The sequence below is a fragment of the Aotus nancymaae genome, unplaced genomic scaffold, assembly GCF_030222135.1.
Source record: "Aotus nancymaae isolate 86718 unplaced genomic scaffold, 86718_ANA_hifiasm-v0.15.2.pri h1tg000131l, whole genome shotgun sequence".
Classification (NCBI taxonomy): Eukaryota; Metazoa; Chordata; class Mammalia; order Primates; family Aotidae; genus Aotus; species Aotus nancymaae.
Window position 1 is genome coordinate 6,946,835 of NW_026988546.1, and position 21,498 is coordinate 6,968,332.

Sequence of the window (21,498 nt, forward strand, 5' to 3'; positions counted from 1 at the left end):
AGTATTTACTAGAGTTACTAGTAACAGAAATTTACAGATTAGCAGGATGTTCTTTTATCAATACTCTTCAATTTATACATGTCCTTTGGATGAGATCGAGGTGAGAAATTAAAAACATGAGAACTAGAAAGAAAAATAATATTTAAGAACATAGAAACTTTGTGAGGATAATAAACCAACATATGAATGTTTTATTTTCTGATATCAACAAAAAGAGTCAAACTCTGTAAAATATTTGAAGAGATTTATTCTGAGCCAAATATGAGTGACCATGGCCCGTGAGGAGGTCCCAAGAACATGTGCCCAATGTGGTCGGGGCACAGCTTGGTTTTATACATTTTATACATTGGTTTGGTTCAGAAAGGTGGGACAACTCAAAGCAGGGACTTCCAGGCTATAGGTAAATTTAAACATTTTCTGGTTGACAATTGGTTGAGTTTATTTGGAGACCTGGGATTAATGGAAGAGAATGTTCAGGTTGAGATAAATGATTGTGGGGATGAAGTTTTATTTTGCAGAGGAATCTCTCAGCAGATTTCAGAGAGAGAGAAAGCAGATCATAAAATGTTTCTCATGGGACCCAAAAGGGTGCCTGGCTCTTTGTTGATTATCTCCTGAATCTGCAAAGAAAGGAAGGTATAGAATGTGACTTTTTCCCACAAGAGACTTTGCAGGGCAATTTCAAGGCATGACAAAGAAGTATATTTTGATTAAATATTTTCTTCCTTTTCTCATAATGTTATGCCAGAGTCAGATTGAAAAGCAAGTCACAATGTACAGGGTCAAATAAAACCAATCCGATAAGAATCCATGGTTTGTAGAACGTGACTCCCTGGACCCCTTAGGTAGGAATTGGGCAAGATAAAAAATCAGAGAGCTTAATCTTCACTGATAAAATAAATTCTAAGGTAAGTATATTTACAGGTATGCCACACAACAAGAAAAAGAGAAAGGAAGAAATTCTGAAGAGTTGCACGAAAAAGTTAGGGAAAAGATAATAATAGAAGAGCAATATGTGAAAGACGCCAAAGAGATAAAACAACTTAAACTGGCTATCAAATCACTGGAGGTGGAATTGGAGACTATGAGAAATGATTCAAATCAGGTAAATTAATGTTTGGTGAAACTTCATGTTTCTACTTTTATTAATATTAGTTATAATATCTCTTTAATTTAGTATATATTATTTAGGCATAAAACAAACCAAAAATTTTATTTTATCTTAAAAAATGAATCATGGCACTTATAGCTACAATTATTTATAATAAATCTTGACATCAATATTTTGTTTTAGTTCAAAACCTTTTGAAAACAATGATATTCAATAATATATACGTAATGGTATTGTAAGAATGTTGTTCCTAGTGACATAGTTCAGCATATTTTTCCCTATTTCATGTTAATTACTGTTTCAAATGTTATGGAAAGGAAATAAAAGTTATCATAATAGTAAATAATCTCGTATTTTCTAAGAGGAGCTCAATAAATTTAATTTTCTTGACTTTTGGTGTTTGGAAATAAAAGACTATTTTTGTATGTGTATATCTACCTAACAGAAGTAACTGATTTGGTGGAAGAGCACTAGAAGTAGAGTCAGAAAACCTGGGGAAAATCCTGCAGCTTGCTTATATTTTTAAACTTTCACTATAGAATTATAAGTAAATGAGTTCATTGATTTGTGCATGTAGAAGTACTTAGTACAGTGCCTAGATATATCATTTATCAGTAAATGTCATTCTTAAAACTGACCATAACAATATTAGAAAAGTAGAATATCTATACAGTATTTTAGGAAAAAGGAACTTAAAGAATTTGGAAAATTTCATTCATCTGTCCAAATATCTGCCAAGCTAACGACTCTTACTCTAGGGAGAAGCATAGATTAGGTGTTAGAGTGCTAACCCAGTTTTATAAAATAGTCGCAGTTATTACTCCTTTATGCCTTGGGGTTTGTTGTAATTCAGTAAAAGCCTTTTTTTTTAATTCTGAGATTTAAAAAAATTATTTAGTGGTTTCTTTTTTGCCTTCATAGACTCACTGTCTTCAAATTTTTAAACTTTGGGGAATTCAAACCTCTATGAGGTTTGAGGTTTTGACTCAACTTTTTTTTCCAGTTAGATATCCAGTTATGGCAACCCTCTCATTGTATAAATGTACAGGTTATTATTTAATTTCAGAAGCAATCATAATATGTTATCCTATTGGGTACTAGTTAAAAGTTTTCTTTGTTTTGCTTAGATTTCTGATAGTCATGGAAAAGAAGAAGACCTGTTGCATAAAAACCACTTGATGCAAGATGCAATTGCCAGGCTTAGGATGGAAAGAGACACAATTAAATATCAAAACCTGGAAAAGAAATATTTAAAAGACATTGAAATTATAAAAGGGAGGAATGAAGACCTTCAAAAGACTCTAAAATGGATTGGGGAAACATTAACAAAAATGATAGCCCGTTCTAGTGGACGGCTTACTGCTCTGACAGATGAGAACACAGTGCTCCATTCCAAACTGGAGAAGGAAAAGGAAAGCAACCAAAGACTGGAAAGAGAAATTGAATCATACCGTTGTAGACTGAATGCTGTTGTACGTGATCATGATCAAAGTCAGTCATCAGAAAGAGACCAAGAGCTTGCTTTCCAGGGCACAGTAGATAAATGTTGTCATTTACAGGAAAATTTGAATTCTCATGTTCTGATTCTTTCTCAGCAACTTTCTAAAGCTGAGAGTAAGTCCAGTGGCCTCGAAACTGAGCTCTGTTACACAAGAGAGGCTCTGAAAGCCAAGACTTTGGTTTTTGAATGCATGCAAAGAGACCTAAATCAAACACAGTGTCAAATGAAGGACATTGAAAAAATGTACAAAAATGGCCAAGATAAAGTAGAAAAATGCTTAGAAAAGCAGGAAAGATTATGTCAACTACATAGACAAAGTATGTTGCTTCAACAGGAACTGAATGATGCTCACAACAAAGCTGACAATCAAGAAAAAACATTAATGAATATTCAAGCCAAATGTGATGCTAGAGTACAAAATGTTCAAGCTGAGTGCAGAAAGCTCTGTATTTTGCTAGAAGAAGAGAATCAGAGGTTGATCAATGAAGTTAATCAATTGAAAGAAAAACAATGTCAGTATGAAAGAGAGAAAGCAGAAAGAGAAGTGAGTATCAAGAAAAATATAAGTAAAATTTAAAGTAATATTTGGTTACAGCTAAATGTTGAATCTAGTTGAATATAAAAAAGGATATATATGATAAATATATCTGCTATATCAGCTTAGAAACATTCCTTGTTTCCAGCAAATCAAAGTTAGAACTGAGAGATGCTTTCCTCTGATTAAAGTCAATGTGTCACTTATGAAATTTTGTTATTATAGACTAATATTAATGTAGTCTTATACTGCTGAAATAATAATTTTAATGTATTTGTGTTGCCACATTTTAAGACCATGATAAATCAGATATATGGAAATGCATATACCTAAAATGGTATTTTGAAATTTATTCAATTAAGTGGGGTACTTTGACAGTTAATATCAGATTTTCCAGATGAACCGAAGTGTACTCCCTGTGTCATAATTATTTTTCTTCAGTAGCTTTAAATATATCTTAGTCGGTACAGTTTTGTTTTTCTTCATGTCAATTTGACTTAAATCTGAAACTGTTCGTCTTAAATCTGAAACTATTTCAATCTCAAATTATATATAGATATGATCATTCCACCCTTTAAAGGCATCTAACTTTACTTATAGTATGAGGAAAATGTGGTAAATTTTAGCCAAACTGTATTTGATTTAATCTTCCTACTGGCATTTATAATTCACTTTGTTGTTTTTATGAAAAATTTGCTTATAATTTTTACATCAAGGCTTAATTACTATCATTTGGATATAACTTTGTCTAGGACAAATAGAGGCATAGCCATCTGTGATGCTATGCCCCAATTTTCAGACTAAGGAGGATTTCAGACTAATGAGGAGTGGCAGGATTCATGTAGAGTAGGAATGGAGTAGTCAGACATAGCAGCTGAGGTCAGGTCGGGAGGTGGAGGGCAGATTACTTAGATCATCTAAAGCCATTGGAATTTTACTTTTGTTCTGTGATAGAAATCTATTGGAAGGATTTAAGCAGATGATTTAATGTGAGGAACTCTGAGGTTGATTTGAGTTTCTAATAAAGAAAAAAAAGAGGGAAATCATTCCACAATGTGTAATTTACTACCATCAGTCCCACCCACATACTCATTTCTTTTTGAGACTTCAGAAGGCTTTTAAGCACTACAAATTCAACAGGGGAGGAATGACTAGTGAGCTGAATATGTTGCGTGAGTAACAATACTAGTTTGATAGGAAGATAACACCTTCTGTATCCTTAATGGGATTCAGTAATAAACAGGAATGTGTACATATGAGGAAAAGAAGGTGAATCTGTCTGTGTGGTGATATTTTTCAAAGTGTATACTTTAGAGTTAAATATTATTAACGGTTCAATAATAAGGTGATTTGTAAAACCAGTAACAAAAATAACATCAGGTACTTGTGAGACAACTTCAACAAAAACGGGATGATGCCCTACACAAAGCATCAACATCAAAAACTTTGGTGGATGCGTCATTGCATCACTCCGTCCATTTAGAAAGTAAGCTGGAGGATTCAAAGAAGAAAGCAGGCCAGATGAGAAGTCAAGTATGTATGAAACTTCACATGCCAACAACAGTTAATCTGTAGGTGGTTAACTAATATAAAGTTTTTGGGGTACTAATTTTAGTGGCTGGCTTTCTTTTGTATTTTCATTCTAAGTAATTTTATTAAAATTTTATAGTGGATGCCTTTCTTTTGTATTTTCATTCTAAGTAATTTTATAAAAATTTTATTATCTTTATAATACACCTATTTGTTAATCTCTGGCTTTCATTCTGCCATTTTTATACAAATATTTTTTCCTTAAATATTTAACCTTAGGAAAGTTGAGAATTATGCATCCTTTCTCACATAAGTTCAGAGAGGTTTTTCTTTTTTCCTGTTAGTCTGTTTTTAGTGGTTTCTCTATTGCCATGATGAGAAAAGCCAGATTAATTCAGAGGATAATGTCTAATGGAATGTTTCAGAAAATTATCTTATTTTTAATCTCTACTTTTCTGAATGAATAAAGAACCTGTGTATACTTATTTCATAGATTTCAGGTTAATTTTGTACAGAAAGGCCATTCTACTGAATAAATTTTTATTTTGGTGAAAATCCTTACTCTGTATTGGGCTCAGAGAGTACACTCTGTTTCTACATGAACATAGACAGTTAGCATTTGCCAACATGTATCTATTTTCTCTTGTTTATTAAAAAAAACTAAAAAGGGGATTATAGAAGATCAGCAAAGGGTGGGTTTGAGATGTTTGGGTGGGTTAAGTGGGCATTTAGACAACAGGGCTTCTCCTTTAGCATGTTTAATGGACACCTTGCAGTTTAGGATGATGCTTTTTAATGACTTCTCTTTTAATGATGCCTTGAGTCCTGCTACTCAATGGGAGAGTCAATATGATCTTGTAAGATCTTACTTGGAATGGACTTTGTTTTAATTTTGTTCCTGCTTATTTTTAAAATTTCTTGAACTTTTCCTACAAAGGAAAGATGATGCTTAGTTTTAAATATTAAAAATGTGCAAGTTGCTTTGCTATAATAAAACTAAATGCATACATACAAAAAACTCAAATTATAGTTGATGTGGTAGTGTTTGGAATTCAAAAATATAAATGCTTACCATAAGGTAATCCTTTATCTTTCCACATTTTACCAATTTGTAAATTTGAGTATTTATCTAATAAAATATCATTCAAAAGCAGGAAGAATATTGTGTTTTAGTCCTAGAGAATGGATCAGTCAACTTTTCTGTACAGGGCCAGATAGTATTATTTAAGGCTTTGTGAGCCGTAAGATCCCTCTTAAATAACTCAACCCTGCAGTTATAGCCTGAAAGTAGCCATAAACAATATGTGGATTGAAGGGGTATAGCAGTGTTCCAGTAAAATTAGTTACAAAAAAACAGGTAATGGGATGATTTTTCCTGGATTATGACCTTTTTTAAATAAAAAAGACTGTGATAGTCTAAAACAATATTTTATATCTATTATATTTTGTTGATTTATTCATCTACTGATGGACATTTAGGTCATTTCCAAATGTAAATGGTTTAATTCTTTGTTTTAGTTTCAGGAAATGCAGGATCAACTTACAGCGACTTTAAGATGTGCTGAGAATATAGAAGGCTATGTACAAAAGTACGGTTTGAACACTAAATAACTTGAGTATTTATAAAGCAAAAGAGCACTGTAGTATGAGAATTGTTATCAGTTATGATAATAAGTATGCCTTTGTGAAGCCAAGGAAAAGTTTCATTTGTAAACTATATTGAAACACATCATTTTTCTACATTATTCCTAGGTAGAAAAATGACACAGTTGCCCAAACATCTGTTTTTAAAATCTCTAAGAATTTGTGTAACTGTACCTTCAGAAGTTTGTTTAGAATTTACATGATTTTAAAACATTTGTATATGAGAGTAATTATTTTTAAATGCACATTTTAGGCTTCACATAGAAAATTCCACGATAAGAAATATAATTAAAAAGCAAGACGACCAAATTGAGCAGCTTCAGAAAATCATGCAAAGTTCAACTTTGGTAAGCCAATCTCTTAATTTCTATCATACTGAAAAGGAATTTTATTTTTCCAGTAGGACAGGCTGAATATCCCTTGTCCAAAATGCTTGGGACCAGAAGCAGATTTTTTTCAGACTTTGGAATATTTGCATATACCTAATGAAATATCTTGGGGATGGTACCTGAACCTAAACATGAAATTCACTTATGTTTCTTATACATCTTATACACATAGCTGGAAGGTAATTCTCTACAATGTTTTACAGTAATTTTTTGCAGGTAACAGTTTTCACTGTTTTCACTGCAGCCTGTCATGAGGTAAGGTGTGGAATGTTGCAGTTGTGGTGTCGTGTCTATGCTCAAAAAGTTTCAGATTTTGGAGCATTTTGAATTTCAGATTTTTAGATTAGGAATGATCAATCTACAGTACAGTTGCTCCTTGACTTACAACAGGTTTACATGGTAATGTCTTTTGTTTGACTGAAACATTATAAGTAATATTTGATTTATTTCAGATGCAACATGTGTTGCAAGAAAATGAAACTACAGAAGTAGATGAAGGTATGTTGCCAAAATTTATGAATTAAATTCAAATCATTGATTTCTGAAATAAAATGTAAGTAGTGTACTGTATTCCTCTCCATTGCTTGGTTAATAAAAACTGCATTAAATATTTTTTCTGATATCCCTTTAGTGAAAAATGTGAAAACATAATCATAAGAAAGAGTATACTTATGCCTTGTTAACCACTCACCATACTCTGCCCCTTTGTTCTAGCATCCAGCCACACTAGACTACATGGAGCTCCACAGTGATCGTCCTCATCTCCAGCTCTTTGCATTTACTTCTTCCCTCTATCCTACGTATGTTTTCTTTATCCTTCAGTTATCAACCTATGAGTCACCTCCACCAAAAAGCCTACAATGTTGACACAAACCTGGGCTAGTATCCCTTCTGTGTCTTCTGATAAATGCCTGTCATTGTATCTATGACTCTCTATGGGAATTGCCTGTTTGTTTTTCAGATTATAGCATACAGTTGTTGAGCGGTGGACTGTATCATCTTCATCTTATAATTCCAGTGCTTGTCCTAGTGCCTCAGCACATGGTTGGTAAATACATGAATGAAGAGTGAGAAAACCAGAAGCTCTGATACTTAACTACCATGATAAGGAATTCAGTGTGCAACTATGGGCAAATTATATTTAATAGTAATTGCATATTGTGCATATTTTTCATCCTGACACGGCCTCCTATAATGCTGGGATTACAGGCATAAAGCACTGCGACTGGTCTGTTTTGCTTCTTCATACACTATTTCTCTTTTTTTTTTTTTTTTTTTGAGACAAAGTTTCGCTCTTGTTACCCAGGCTGGAGTGCAATGGCACGATCTCGGCTCACCGCAATCTCCGCCTCCCGAACAGCTGGGACTACAGGCATGCACCACCATGCCCAGCTAATTTTTCTATTTTTCGTAGAGACGGGGTTTCACCATGTTGACCAGGATGGTCTCGATCTCTTGACCTCGTGAGCCACCTGCCTCGGCCTCCTAAAGTGTTGGGATTACAGGCGTGAGCCACCCCGCCCAGACCATACACAATTTCTCATTTAATCAGTCCCCTCTTGTGAGCTATTTACGTTGTTTCCAACTTTTCCTGATTTTGAGGAAAAAAAGAGCTTCAAGAAATGTCCTTGCAGCTCTATCTCTGCCCACATACACTATTCTTTCCTCGGGATAAATCTGCAGGCCTAGAATTGTTTTGGTGATGCAGACAGCTGTCACCAAATAATCATCGGAAGAAGTTGGCCCTCGCCGTGGGCGAGTGCCTTTTCAGCATACTCGTAAGTAAGAAATTTAAAAAGAATCAGGAGCTGTTGGTCTTCCAAATTAGTTTTCTCTTTCCTCTCCCAGCATATGGCTTTTAAAAGGCTCTGGGAAGATTTCACTGTTTTAATTCCATAGAGAAAACAATGTGTGGCTCAAGAAACCCTTATAGGCCGGGCGCGGTGGCTCAAGCCTGTAATCCCAGCACTTTGGGAGGCCGAGGTGAGTGGATCACGAGGTCAAGAGATCGAGACCATCCCGGTCAACATGGTGAAACCCCGTCTCTACTAACACAAAAAATTAGCTGGGCATGGTGGCGCGTGCCTGTAATCCCAGCTACTCAGGAGGCTGAGGCAGGAGAATTGCCTGAACCCAGGAGGCGGAGGTTCCGGTGAGCCGAGATCGCGCCATTGCACTCCAGCCTGGGTAACAAGCGAAACTCCGTCTCAAAAAAAAAAAAGAAACCCTTATAATCATGCATGAGCAGGGAGGAAGGGAGGGAGAGACCTTTCTGCAAATGTATTTCACGCCATGGCTTCCCACATGCCTGCCATTTATTAAGCCGATTGTTCGGTCTTCCCTAACATCCTCTCAGCGAAGCAAATGACCTCATAAGCCAAAGAGAAGGTCAGTGAGCTCTTTCCAAAAGGCAGAACTAGGAATCCACATTTCCTAGCTCACAAAGGGGCTGTGTGGGGGAAGTGTCCTTCCACTCCTGGGCCTCCATGCCAGGCATCTAATCTGAGGGGTGCACAGAAGTGCAGCTGGGCAGCCTGTTGGAGGCTTTGCCTCTTGTTTGCCAAAGTAAGGTCCCTTTCTGGCACTGGTGGCCTTTCCACTTCAGCTACCCTTTGGATTACTGGAAAATGTCAGGCCTGAGGTGTCCTTGAGGCAGGCAGGACAAATGAGGACATGGCAGCCCTTTCCCATCTGGGAGCTGAGGCTCCTTTAATGTGAAGACCTTAAATGGCATGTAGGAGCCAGGGGCTGGGTTCTTATCTCCTGAGCCTGGCCAATGTCCAGACTTACCTTATTTATAGTGCCACTGACAAGGGCAGCGCAACTGGCCGGCAGCTGCACAGAACGTTGGGGCCATCTAACCAGGCCGTCTGCCTGCACAGCCGCTGTCCCTGCTCAACAGGCTGGAGGACAGAAGACAGAACCCTGACACTGCAGGTAAGGACCACTGGTTCCCCGTGCCCTTCTCTCACTCTTGCCATCCTTCCCAGCCTGACTCTGCAGCAGGCTTGGACAGCAGCCATGTAGGCATCCTGCTCCATGCACAGGGAGTGTCCCAGGCCTGGGAGAAGGCTCTCAGGCACTGGGAGCTCACTGACCCCAGCAGAGATGCAGGTGGTGCTGGCTGCTGGCTCCTACCAATGGCAAAGCCCAGGAAGAGAAGGCACCCTGCCCAGAGATACAGGGGTGTCGGCTTGAAGATAGAGAACCCTGCTCATTGGGAATAAGGAGAGGTTTAAATGAAATTGAACCCCTGCCCCCACTCAGTGGGAATCAGATTTGAACACCGGAAAACATTTTTTAAGGGGAAAGCAAAAGAAGAAATATTATAAACATTGGAAAGGGGGAAAACCACAGTGCACTTGAATTTTTTCTCCCTGACAGAATTTCCGGAAAGCCTGGGCTGAAATGGCAAATTACTGATGAGTCTGATTACCCTGGGAAAGTATGTTTATACAACATGACTCTTCGTGGCTGATGGTTTGAAAGTCCAGAGAGCTGTTGCGTGCTTTAAAAAGGAAATGCATGAATATTTTACAATTTCCAGAGCAGGGCAAACTCCAGGATGCACAGTCCTGAGTAATGCCCTGGCCAATTGTGTAATAATCTCAATACTGATAGGATGCCATATATATGATAATAGACATCATCTATATAAATATCCTCTAGCCAGACTCCATGCAAGACACTTTATCAAGTCTAATCTAAAAAGAAAAGAAAGAGTTATCAGTCCGGTTTTTGTTTCTAAATTATTCTGGAGTACGAAGAGTGTTAATAAACACCTGCATTACAGGTTAATGCTATTGTAGCTCACATTTGCTGTATGTAAGTTTATTTTCATCATTTTATTTGTTTCTTGAAGAATATTATTTGAATTTTATTTTATTGCTAGGCTTTTACAATTTTATTGATACGTGATATTTTACATATTTATGGGGTACCTGTGAGTGTTCAGTACATACACAGAATGTGTAATGATCAAATCAGGGTTTTGGGGTATCCAGGATGGGCTGGAATAAGGTTTATTATATGTTGAGATCCATCCGACCCAAGTTTTTATATTTAATTGAATAGCTGACTAATCCACTCAAATGATTACATTTTGGAGGCTTTTTCTTATATTAAAAAATATTTTAATATATTACTTCCATGAAAAGTTGCATATTTTCCAACATAGGTTTCCCTGACTGCTCACCCACCACCTTGTCTTTTAGAACATCTCATACTTTTAAGTTTCATTGTTCTATTTAGAGCTTCCAGAGTTCTCCATTGATTTCAAATCCCCAAGGTCAGGCCAAGCCATGCCTCTCACTGCATTCCCATGACCTGAAGCACAGGGACCTACACACTTTCCACTGATCTCTAAAATATTTCATGTTTACAATACATGGCCCAGAGACTGATTTTAATTCATTCTCTCCCCACCAAAGGATGAGGTAAAATTATATTGAGTGTTTACATTTTCTTTTTTTTTTACTCTACAAATAATCTGTGTTTACTATAGAAAATACAGGCCAGCAACAAGAAGAAAATGGAAAATTATATATACTCTTATTACTCAAAGGTAACTATTCTTGCAATTTATTGTTCATTTTAATTATTTATTGATTCTTAGGTATCTTTGATTGAAAGACTAACCATTCACTTCATAGTACGAGATATTTTAAGGTGAATCCAAAAACATTAAGTTATTTGGGAAACTGTAAATTACAATTAGCAGAAACATATATATCAATCAAGTTATTTGGTAATCTGCTTTCTCTCCAATTTATGGTCAATGTCTTTTACTGCTGATTCAAAATCTAATTCCTTGAAAATCAGTTATCTCTATACATCATTATGACCCATTTTGGTTAGTCAATATATTAAAATAGTCACAATAGTTGGATAGATGAAGAGTCAAAGGGCATAAAGATTTAGATAAGATATTTTATTAGAATATAGCGATATAACATCAGTTTGAAGTATGATCTGGTAATTGATTCCTACCCTAGTACTGGTCCGTTTTGAATCAGGAAAAACTCAACCATCTTGTGCCTTGATCTGCATGCCTGCCATGCCTTACAAAATCTGATTTACTGATTTTTTTTTTATTACCATTGATTTGTCAGCACCTCCTCACTTAGTCTCTAATACACTAAAATATGGATGAAAAATAGAGAAGAACCAACATAAGTGCTGAGTAATTTAATGTGTTACAATTTGGGACTTTATTTGAATTTAATGGATACATTTTAGATAGGGAAAAGAGGAATAAAAATCCATTTTAACACAGGACTTTTGTTGCAGTTAAAGAGCAATACTGAAAAATTAAACTGAACTAAAACCATCTGAAGCCAACAATTCGGAAAACATACTTGATGTGTTTTATTAAGGGGGAGCATACAATTAGATATGAAGAGGAAAGTGCAAGAATTTCATTCTGCTCTTTTATTATTATTATTATTACTATTTTTTTTTTTTTTTGAGACAGAGTTTTGCTCTGTTGCCCAGACTGGAGTGCAGTGGTGCAATCTCAGCTCACTGCAACCTCTGCCTCCCAGGTTCAAGTGATTCTCCTGCCTCAGCCTCCCAAGTAGCTGGAACTACAGGCATGTGCCACCACACCCTGCTAATTTTCATAGTTTTAGCAGAGACAGTGTTTCACCATGTTGGCCAGGCTGATCACGAACTCCTGACTCCAGGTGATCTGCCTGCCTCTGCCTGCCAAAGTGCTGTTATTCTGGTGTTTAAAGAGTAAGCATGTCTAGATGGTATCTGAAGTGGCTGTGGGGACCACCTATTTTCATATTAAGTAAAAGCCATCATAGTGCTTTTTGCCTGGGCTTAGTTCTGTTCAGCTAAATCTAAACTAATTTCAAAATATCAGCCCGTGGTTTCATATGAACACAAAATAGAAAATGACATGATTTGAATATTCTACTTCAAGTCGTATCCTTTATAAGAAGATGAAATGGTTAAGATGAAGGCACAATGGGTTACATAAAAACATTGTATGTGTGTGTGTGTGTGTATATATATATGTAATAATATGTAATAACTAATAAACAGTGCAATAGCTCAAAAGTGGAGTATGGTTAAATAAAATATAATATAGCCATAGTATGGAATATAGGCAACCATCAAAAATAAAGTTTACATAGAACTTTCAATTTTTAAAGCTCTAAATACAAAGCAATATTCATAATATATGTACTGAAAAAATACACCAAAATATATACAATTATCATTTCTGAAGGATAAGATTAGTAGTAATTTTATATTTTTCTTTACATTTTAAATGGTTTACTAAATGTTCTACATGAAAACTAATGATAAAAGTTTTAGTAATGCAAAATTCTATGCAAACATAAAACACTCTAATTATTACCACCAATTATAAAAATTGTAAATAACCAATCAGAATGATTTAGCCTATTAAGAATAATGGCTGGTTTGGGAGGCCGAAGGGAGAAGATTGCTTGAGCCTAGAGTTAGAAAACAGCCTGGGCAAGAAAACAAGACCCGAACTGGAAAAAAAAAGGTTAAAATTTATTAAATGATCTTTATATTCAGGAACTATGTTTTAGCTCATTTAACACAACAGCCCTATAGGCAAATGTTATTATTAATTTTATTATTAGTCCTATTTTCAGAGAAGGAAACTGAAGCTTAGGACCATGCTATTCATTGCTGAGGGTGCAACCAAGTTAAAGATAATGTCTTTTTTGTTGTTGTTGGGATTTTTTGCTTGTTTGTTTGTTTTGAGATGGAATCTCACTCTGTTGCCCAGACTGGAGTGCAGTGGTGCAATCTGGCTCATGGCAACCTCCATCTCTTGGGTTCAAGCGATTCTTGTGCCTCAGCCTCCTGAGTAGCTGGGATTACAGGCATGCACCACCACACCCAGCTAATTTTTGTATTTTTAGTAGAGACGAGGTTTCACCATGTTGGCCAGGCTGGTCTTGACTTCCTGACCTCAGGTGATGTGCTCACCTTGGCCTCCCAAAGTGTTGGGATTACAGGCATGAGCCACCGCACCTGGCCTATGTCTTTCTTTCTGGTACTTTCCAATCCAGTTGGCTTTAGACTTGAATGGCAAAAAAGCAACCCTCTTACCATATGCAATGGGCAGCATGGTTTGAATGACATAAATGAATGCTGCAGGCATTGAGGGCAAAAATCTATGGATGTTTTTAAATACTTGGCATAAAGTTTACAGAGCAAGGGACATGGCACCTGGACAAAAGGAGGAATTAGCAGAGACTGAGAACATTACAGGTGGGAAGGAATGTGAACAATACGGAGATGGAAAGTGATAAGATTCCTTCCAAGGTACCAGAAAACGTGCTAAATGTGTTGAGGGCTGGGTAATGACTTAAGGACAAGGGCTGCCTCACTTCTCTTTGTTCTTTTTGGGATATTTCTAAAACCCAACATTTTGTAAGACGAAATAAGGAAGTTTCTTGGCTCCCCAAAATAAAAGGGCAAAAAAGAAAAACATGGTTTTCATTAAGTATCTGGAATAAGACTAATTTGGATTCCAGATTTAAAATAAAATGAAGCTCTGAATTAGAGAGATAATATTTGTTGGCGTTCAAGTGCTCATGGCGAGTGCAGCAGCGTTGTGAGTGCTACACACACACACACACACACACACACACACTCAGGATGTGCAGGGTGGGTGGCTCCACAAGGAATGCTAACAGTTTCCTTGTTTATAGATGAGGACGCTGAGGCACTGAGAAGCAAAGGGGCACAGAGGCAGTACAGGGGAAGCTGAATTTGAATGCAGGCAGTGCAATACCAGCTTCACACTAATCCCACTAGACACTTGGAAAAGCCCCCACAATGGAGAAAGGACCTCATCTTAAAAATGAAGCCAGACACGGTGGCTCACGCCTGTCATCCTAGCACTTTGGGAGGCCAAGGTGGGTGAATCACCTGAGGTCAGGTGTTTAAGACCAGCCTGGCCAACATGGGGAAACCCCATCTCTACTAAAAAATACAAAAATTAGCTGGGTGTGATGGCATGTGCCTGTAATCCCAGTTACCTGGGAGGCTGAGGCAGGAGAATTGCTTAAACTCGAGAGGCAGAGGTTGCAGTGAGCCGAGATCATGCCACTGCACTCCAACCTGGGCAACAGAGAGAGACTCCATCTCAAAAAAAAAAAAAAGAAAAATGAGGACTTTGACCTTATTTTTATTTTTCATTTTTAATTCTCCCTTTAGTTCCAGCACCTTCTCAAGAGGTTGGGAAGGGTATTCATCACCCTACTCAAGCCCTGAGAGCTAGCACTGTAACTTGCACACAGTGTACAGCTGCCTAATAAATATTTGCTGAACCAAACTGTTGTGTGTAATTCAGTTGAGTTCTAGGAGTGTCGAAATCCAAAGGAAGGAGCTACAAGTTTTTCTTCTTGCCCAGTACTTTTCCCTTCTGCAATCCTGGCTGGGAACCAGGTTTCATATTCACTCCCTACCTTTGGATACATAGCACAAGGACGTGGTTTTTAAATGGAATTTTTTGGATGCAATAAGTACTAACATTTGATGATAATCTACTTAAAGAGTAGATTCTTTGATTTGGAATCTTCCATTTACTAATGTATCAGTCTGTGTGGGTGTGTCTATGTGCACATGTGTCTCTGTGTATATATGTCTCTGCGTGTGTCTGTGTGTGTCTCCGTATGAGTCTGTCTGTGTTGGAGGAAGAGAATAGGATGAAAATGCTAAAATATTCTAAACTCTGCAAAATTCTTTTTGAAAAGCTGTCCAATTTTCTTCAGAATCTTTTAATTAACTTACTAGGAAACAGTAATATTTTGCTCTCTTTAAATATAATTTAGGAACCAAAAAAGCAGGTGAGAGAGAATAGTCTCTTTACTTCAACTTTATTTATATCGAATAGAGGACCAGTGGTCAAATGTTATGCTCTTCCAATCCCAAAATCAAAAGACAGAGGTCAAACAAGACATTCAGATCAGTTAGGTTCAGTGAAAAAATAATAGCGTGTGTAAGACATAAAGCTGAGATCTGGAAAGTGCATGAGACAAACTCCTTTTGGGTCCCTGTCTCTCTACTCCTGCAAACTGAAAATGCAAAAACCTATGAGCAGGTGCAAATGTGTTGGCACTCAAATTAACGAGCATGGGCAATCATCCAAGTGAGGGGAGGAATCTGCACACCCACGGTTCCATGTCTACAAACACTCTCAGGAAGAAAAGCTCTGCAGGCAGCAAGGAAGAGCGGGATAAGGACCTTCTAATTAAGACAGGGCTCTCCACAAGTCAGACAGTTTGGAAATGAATAGTGGCAAGTTCAACTTTGTTTAAATCATGAAAGTTAGGTAGAAGGATTGATAAACCCTTCAGCTGCCGTTATTAAGCAGCAGTGGCAGCATATCCTCCACCGTGGCTGCTGATGAGCTCTGGCAGGATCCTGGCACGCTGCCCTGAGCTGCTTCTACTTTTGTCTGCTGTGCTTCACTCTTTCCTGGGACGTGTCAGCAAACCTCCACCGGCCTCGGGCAGGAGCAGCCAAGCAACCCCAGAGGCCAATGTGAGCTCAATTTAACTGCAGGCCTCTGTTTAAAATTTGCGATCGCATTTGTAACTTAAATTAGATAGTGTGTCTCCTTTCCCCAAAATTTTCCAATGGCTTCCCGAGTCAAAATAAAATCCTAACTCTAACCATAGCTGACAGAGCCCTACATAATCAGGGCCCCAGGAATCTGGGGCCTCATCTCTTCTGTCTTTCCCTGTCCATCTAGAGGGGATCCAGCCACACTGCCCTGATCCAGTTATGCCAAGTACTGCCCTGCCTGCCCCAGGGCTTTCACAATTGCTGGCATCTCTGCCAGACTCTTCCCTAAGACAATCATTAGCCTTCATTCATTCACGCTCAGCATGAGAACTACCCCTAAATACTTCATCTAAAATGACACTCCTTATCAATCTCTAGCTCTCTAATGCTGATTTACTTGCCTTCTCACACATATACACACCTGCATATCTATATATGTTTATCTCTCTTCCAACAAAATGTGCACTCCAATGAATGCAGAGACTCTATTTTGTTCAGCGAGGTATCCCCAATACCTACAACAGTGAGTGCTGCCTACTAGGTACTAAATAAATGTCTCTTGAAGGATGAAGGTGTGAATAATCTATTTTTATACATTTAATTTGAGATCTTAGAAACTTTTTGACTGTAATTCATATTGTAGAGTCGGAATGGTACAAAACTCTTCCTCCTCATCATAAGGGTCATGGCTGGCATTCTTATTACAAAATCTAGATTAACAAGAGAATAGCCAACTAATTTATTTCATGACATGGGAGGCTTCAGAAATGAAGACCCAAAGATCCAACAGAAAACTGGTCATTTTTATGGTTAGATTTGATTAAGAGTGTATAGTTGTGTAAAAATGTGATTGGACATGATCGGTATGACCTAATGGTAACAGACTGAGTGGGGAACCCCAGCAAGGACTCTCTGCTCTCATTCAAATTGGCCTTTCTATGGGGCAGTCTTTCCTCCCAGACACAGGGCAGGACCTCTCTGGAATGAGGTCTTAGGATCTCCTTTCAGACAAGGTAGGTCCGGGAATTTCTTTATGGCCAACTCCTACACAAAAAGGCAGGGGAAAGCTTAGAGTAATATTGCTAGGGTTTTTTTTTTTAAACGAGTTTCACTCTTGTTGCCCAGGATGGGGTGCAAAGGCGCAAAGTCGGCTCACTGCAACCTCCACCTTCTGAGTTCAAGCGATTCTCCTGCCTCAGCCTTCTGAGTAGCTGGGACTACAGGCATGTGCCACCACGTCCAGCTAATTTTTTGTATTTTTAGTAGAGATGGGGTTTCACCATGTTGGCCAGGCTGGTCTCGATCTCCTGACCTCAGGTGATCCGCCTTCCTTGGCCTACCAAAGTTATGGGATTACAGGCATGAGCCACCGCACCTGGCCTATTTCTAGGTTTTATTTTGGGGAAAGAGTGGTTCTGGTTTCTCTGACCTGCCTTAAGGGAGGCAACAAAACAGAAGGAGGACAGAAGAAGATCAGAGAGAGACTTTGCTTCAGAGGCCTTTCCAGTGTGCTTCGGTTCCAAGCACTCAGCGAGCCACAGCGCCACACTTTGGGGTGTTGTTTGCTGAGCCCCAACAATGCTTATCACTGGACACAGAGGTCTTGTTAGGATCCAAGTCTAATGTCCCTTGTTCACCACTTAAAATTCATTTTAAAAACTTCCACTACACTCGCATTTTGTCAAGGAAGGAGGGTGGGAGTTGATGAGTCAGGCTGCCAGGGCGCAAGGTCCTAGTTCTGCCGCTCACACGGGCCACAGGCAAGATTTTAACTTCCCAGAACCATATTTGTAAAATGGGAGTAATATAGTAACCTTGTCAGCCACTTGTAGGGATTCAAGGAGGCGCTAATAACCATGGCTACCATCAACTGAGCCCACGCCGTGTGGCAGAAAGTACATGGTGCACTTGACTTGCATTGCACTGTCCCGTCTTCACAGCAGCCACCTGGTGCAGGGACAATTACAATTCCTAGGTTGCAGATGAGGAAACAAATCCAAAAAAGTATCTGAACTAAGAAGCTATAGTTGCTTTACTAGTTTCCTATGGCTGCCGTAGCAAATTACCATAAACTTACTGTCTTAAAGCAACACAAATTTACTATCTTACAGTTTTGGAGGACAGAAATCTGAAACAGATCTTACTCGGCCAGAATCGAGGTATCAGCAGGGCTGCATTCTGGAGGCTCTAGGGAAGAAATGTTTCCCCACCCTGCCCAGCTTATGGAAAATGCCTGCATTCCTTGGCTCATGGTCTTCCATCTTCAAAGTCCAGAGCACAGCATCTTCACATGTCTCTTTCACTCTGCTTCTCCTGACTCCATCTTTCATATATAAGGACGCTGGTGATTACATTGGAGGCTGCCCAGATAATGTAGAATAATCTCCCTATCTCATGATCCTTAATCACATTTGCAAAGCCACTCTTGTCAAGTAAGGTGTCACATTCATGGGTCCGGGAATTCAGACGTGCATATCTTGGGAGACCATCATTTTGCTACCAATTACTAAGAGGCAGAACTGTGATTTGAATCCTGGCCTATTTCTTGAAGTAAAGTCTTTGGTGTTTATGAAGTGCTTTTCCTCCCTGTGGCAGTGGAGGGAGTATGGTAAGCTGTGGATCCCAGATTCGGGTTTTGCATGCCACGTTAAACAAGACAGGTCATCCCCTTCTGTCCTTCTCCTCGGCAGTATAGGATGCCAAAGTCTCACAGTTAACTTTCAATATTGTTTTATCTCATCAAGGTAGGGTTTAAAACAATCCATTTCACCTCATCTCCAAATATATTATTGACTCTTAAGCAACCACAGATGTTCGGTAAAAGTAGTTTACAAAGTAGAAATGAAAGCTCAGTGTGGGGACAGGCCATGACATCCGTCTTGTCCAACAGAGTGTCTGTGCAGAGTGTAGCGCAGCCACCAAGCGCAGACCTGGAAGCAGGATCCCCACAGAAAGAGGAGCAGGTGAGGAAAAGCTGGGGCAACCTAGCTCAGGATGCTCCAGTGAAGGACACAAGGTCTGGCCACACAGGTGACCAGGGAGAAGGTGATGACCCAGGTCACAACAGATAGAAGCTCCAGGAACCAGCCCAGCAAGGTGGCGAACAAGCTGACGCATACAGAGCCAAGGGACAGGACAAGTGTGGTCATGTGGCAGCCATGGGTGGACCTGCCCACAGGAGGGCGCAGTGGGTGGGCGGGCTCCAAGTCAGGCTGGCGGCCTTTGAGGAGCCTAACCTCTCAGGGCTGGAAAGATCCCAAACGTGGTTCCAAGGCCCAGCAAAAGAGCCAGCTCTGATCCACCAGGGAGGGGGCAAGCCAACAGGACACGAGCCTTATTTGGGTACAAAAGAAGTGGGGTTGCAGGGAAAGTAGAAGCTGGAGATGAGCTGCAGTTTGGGGAAGATGGGGTGTTCACAGCTCGGGAAGCCCCTGGCTCCCAAAGCTATGTCAGCTGAACTATGTCCAGGCCTCTACTCTACCTGTGAGTGGCACAGGCCGCCCCTACATGTATACACAAACCTCCACCCAGTCAGGGATGGCTCAGGGCCTCAAGGGCTGGAATCGTAAAGGGCCTTTATTCCTCCAGGTGGGAAGGACTAGGGAACACCCTAAGCAGCCTTCTAGCCGCCTGGGACCTGTTACGACCGTGAGTTCTGGGGACAGGATGACTTGGTATCCAGTTGCATTACTTTGATCCTTTCCTGAATGTGAGCAACATGGTGTTAGAAATCAGAGGTGAATTCGCATGGGCTGTGTACTTATGTGACAAAGCAGTAAGAATAAAGTAGATTGCATACTCTAGATACACTTTCCTCAGCTATTCATACTTAGGGTAACCTTTGAATTTATGGTCCAAACTGAGGTGCTTTTGAGAGCACTTTTAATAAGTATGTCAGGTCCACAGGTGTAACTGCAGGTTCTCAGGGTCCAAAGCCTCACACCCAAGCACCCAGGCCATCGTGAAGCTGCCTTAGCTGTAAGCATAATGGTTTAGAGGGATTATTCAACATCTAAGTACTTGCCTGCAACCTCAAACACTCTTATTCCTTTCACATGATAGACAAGAAATGCCAAAGTACAATTTCTTAGAAGGCAGATCGACAAAGTAATTCCCTCACAAGGGCCTCCATTTGAAAGTCAGGCACACATTTCTCCTATTGATTATTGACATTTGAGAGTTGCATCTCCAACCCCAACCCCCAGAGCTTTTTGTGTGTGTGTGTGACATTGTTCTAAATTGGGGTGCTTTTCTGCCACCCTCTCCACAAGTTCACAAGGCACTCTCTCTTGTCCAGGCTTCACTGAAACAAAAGTGTTTCAAGCTCAGGGTCAGTTTCATAGTGCATGTTATGGGTTATGAAATCAGTTCATTGGATTGAGGGCAGTATATTTTTAACAACAAAATGACATTAACTAGAGTAGGAAAAAATAGAATGAAAGGGGATAGAATGCTTTTCACATAGTAAGAAATTCCATAATTTTTTCATGACAGTATATTTTTGTAGCACTGAATGTGAGGGTCTTTGAAGTGGTTGTGATGTAAAAATGCACTTCCGGGTGTGGGCTGCCACCAAAGTTTGCAGTCCTGCTATAAACCATCTTTGCAGGTTTTCTTTTTCCTTTCCTGGATTCTTACAGTGCCAAAGACAGCTCTCTTACTCCTACGCACCCCTCTCAGTCATCCTCCATTCGCTGCAAATGGCTTAGTTTGATCCTTTAGGCTAGAGTCAATGAAATGCCTTCCTATGTGATCAGTTCTATAAACATAAATCTTTTTTTTTTTTTTTTTTTTGAGACGGAGTTTCGCTCTCGTTACCCAGGCTGGAGTGCAATGGCGCGATCTCGGCTCACCGCAACCTCCGCCTCCTGGGTTCAGGCAATTATCCTGCCTCAGCCTCCCGAGTAGCTGGGACTACAGGCGTGCGCCACCATGCCCAGCTAATTTTTTGTATTTTTAGTAGAGACGGGGCTTCACCATGTTGACCAGGATGGTCTCGATCTCTTGACCTCGTGATCCACCCGCCTCGGCCTCCCGAAGTGCTGGGATTACAGGCGTGAGCCACCGCGCCCGGCCTCTTTTCTTTTTTTGATAAAGATTTATGTTTCGGGCGCGGTGGCTCACGCCTGTAATCCCATCACTTCGGGAGGCCGAGGCGGGTGGATCACGAGGTCAAACCTCGCACCATTCACAAAAGACCGATCGGGCCATGTGAGGAGAGATC

General features: G+C 39.4%; 1 protein-coding gene across 11 annotated transcripts in view; it reads left to right on the forward strand.

Annotated features, from left to right (window-relative positions):
• Positions 1–11,987, forward strand: part of LOC135272713 (ankyrin repeat domain-containing protein 36B-like) — a 175,769-nt gene extending 163,782 nt beyond the window's left edge. The window contains exons 29-36 of one of the 11 annotated variants that reach the window (XM_064371293.1): positions 925–1,105; positions 2,239–3,156; positions 4,528–4,680; positions 6,196–6,266; positions 6,575–6,668; positions 7,163–7,208; positions 9,512–9,647; positions 10,095–11,987. In XM_064371293.1, the coding sequence (XP_064227363.1) occupies positions 925–1,105; positions 2,239–3,156; positions 4,528–4,680; positions 6,196–6,266; positions 6,575–6,668; positions 7,163–7,208; positions 9,512–9,639 (1,591 nt within the window). In that variant the 3' untranslated portion in view covers positions 9,640–9,647; positions 10,095–11,987. Of the gene's footprint in view, positions 1–924; positions 1,106–2,238; positions 3,157–4,527; positions 4,681–6,195; positions 6,267–6,574; positions 6,674–7,162; positions 7,281–7,424; positions 7,645–7,671; positions 8,091–9,511; positions 9,648–10,094 lie in introns of those variants that run through there. The other 10 variants (XM_064371295.1, XM_064371298.1, XM_064371297.1 and 7 more) reach the window with 10 other exon arrangements.
• The last annotated feature ends 9,511 nt before the right edge of the window (positions 11,988–21,498 follow it).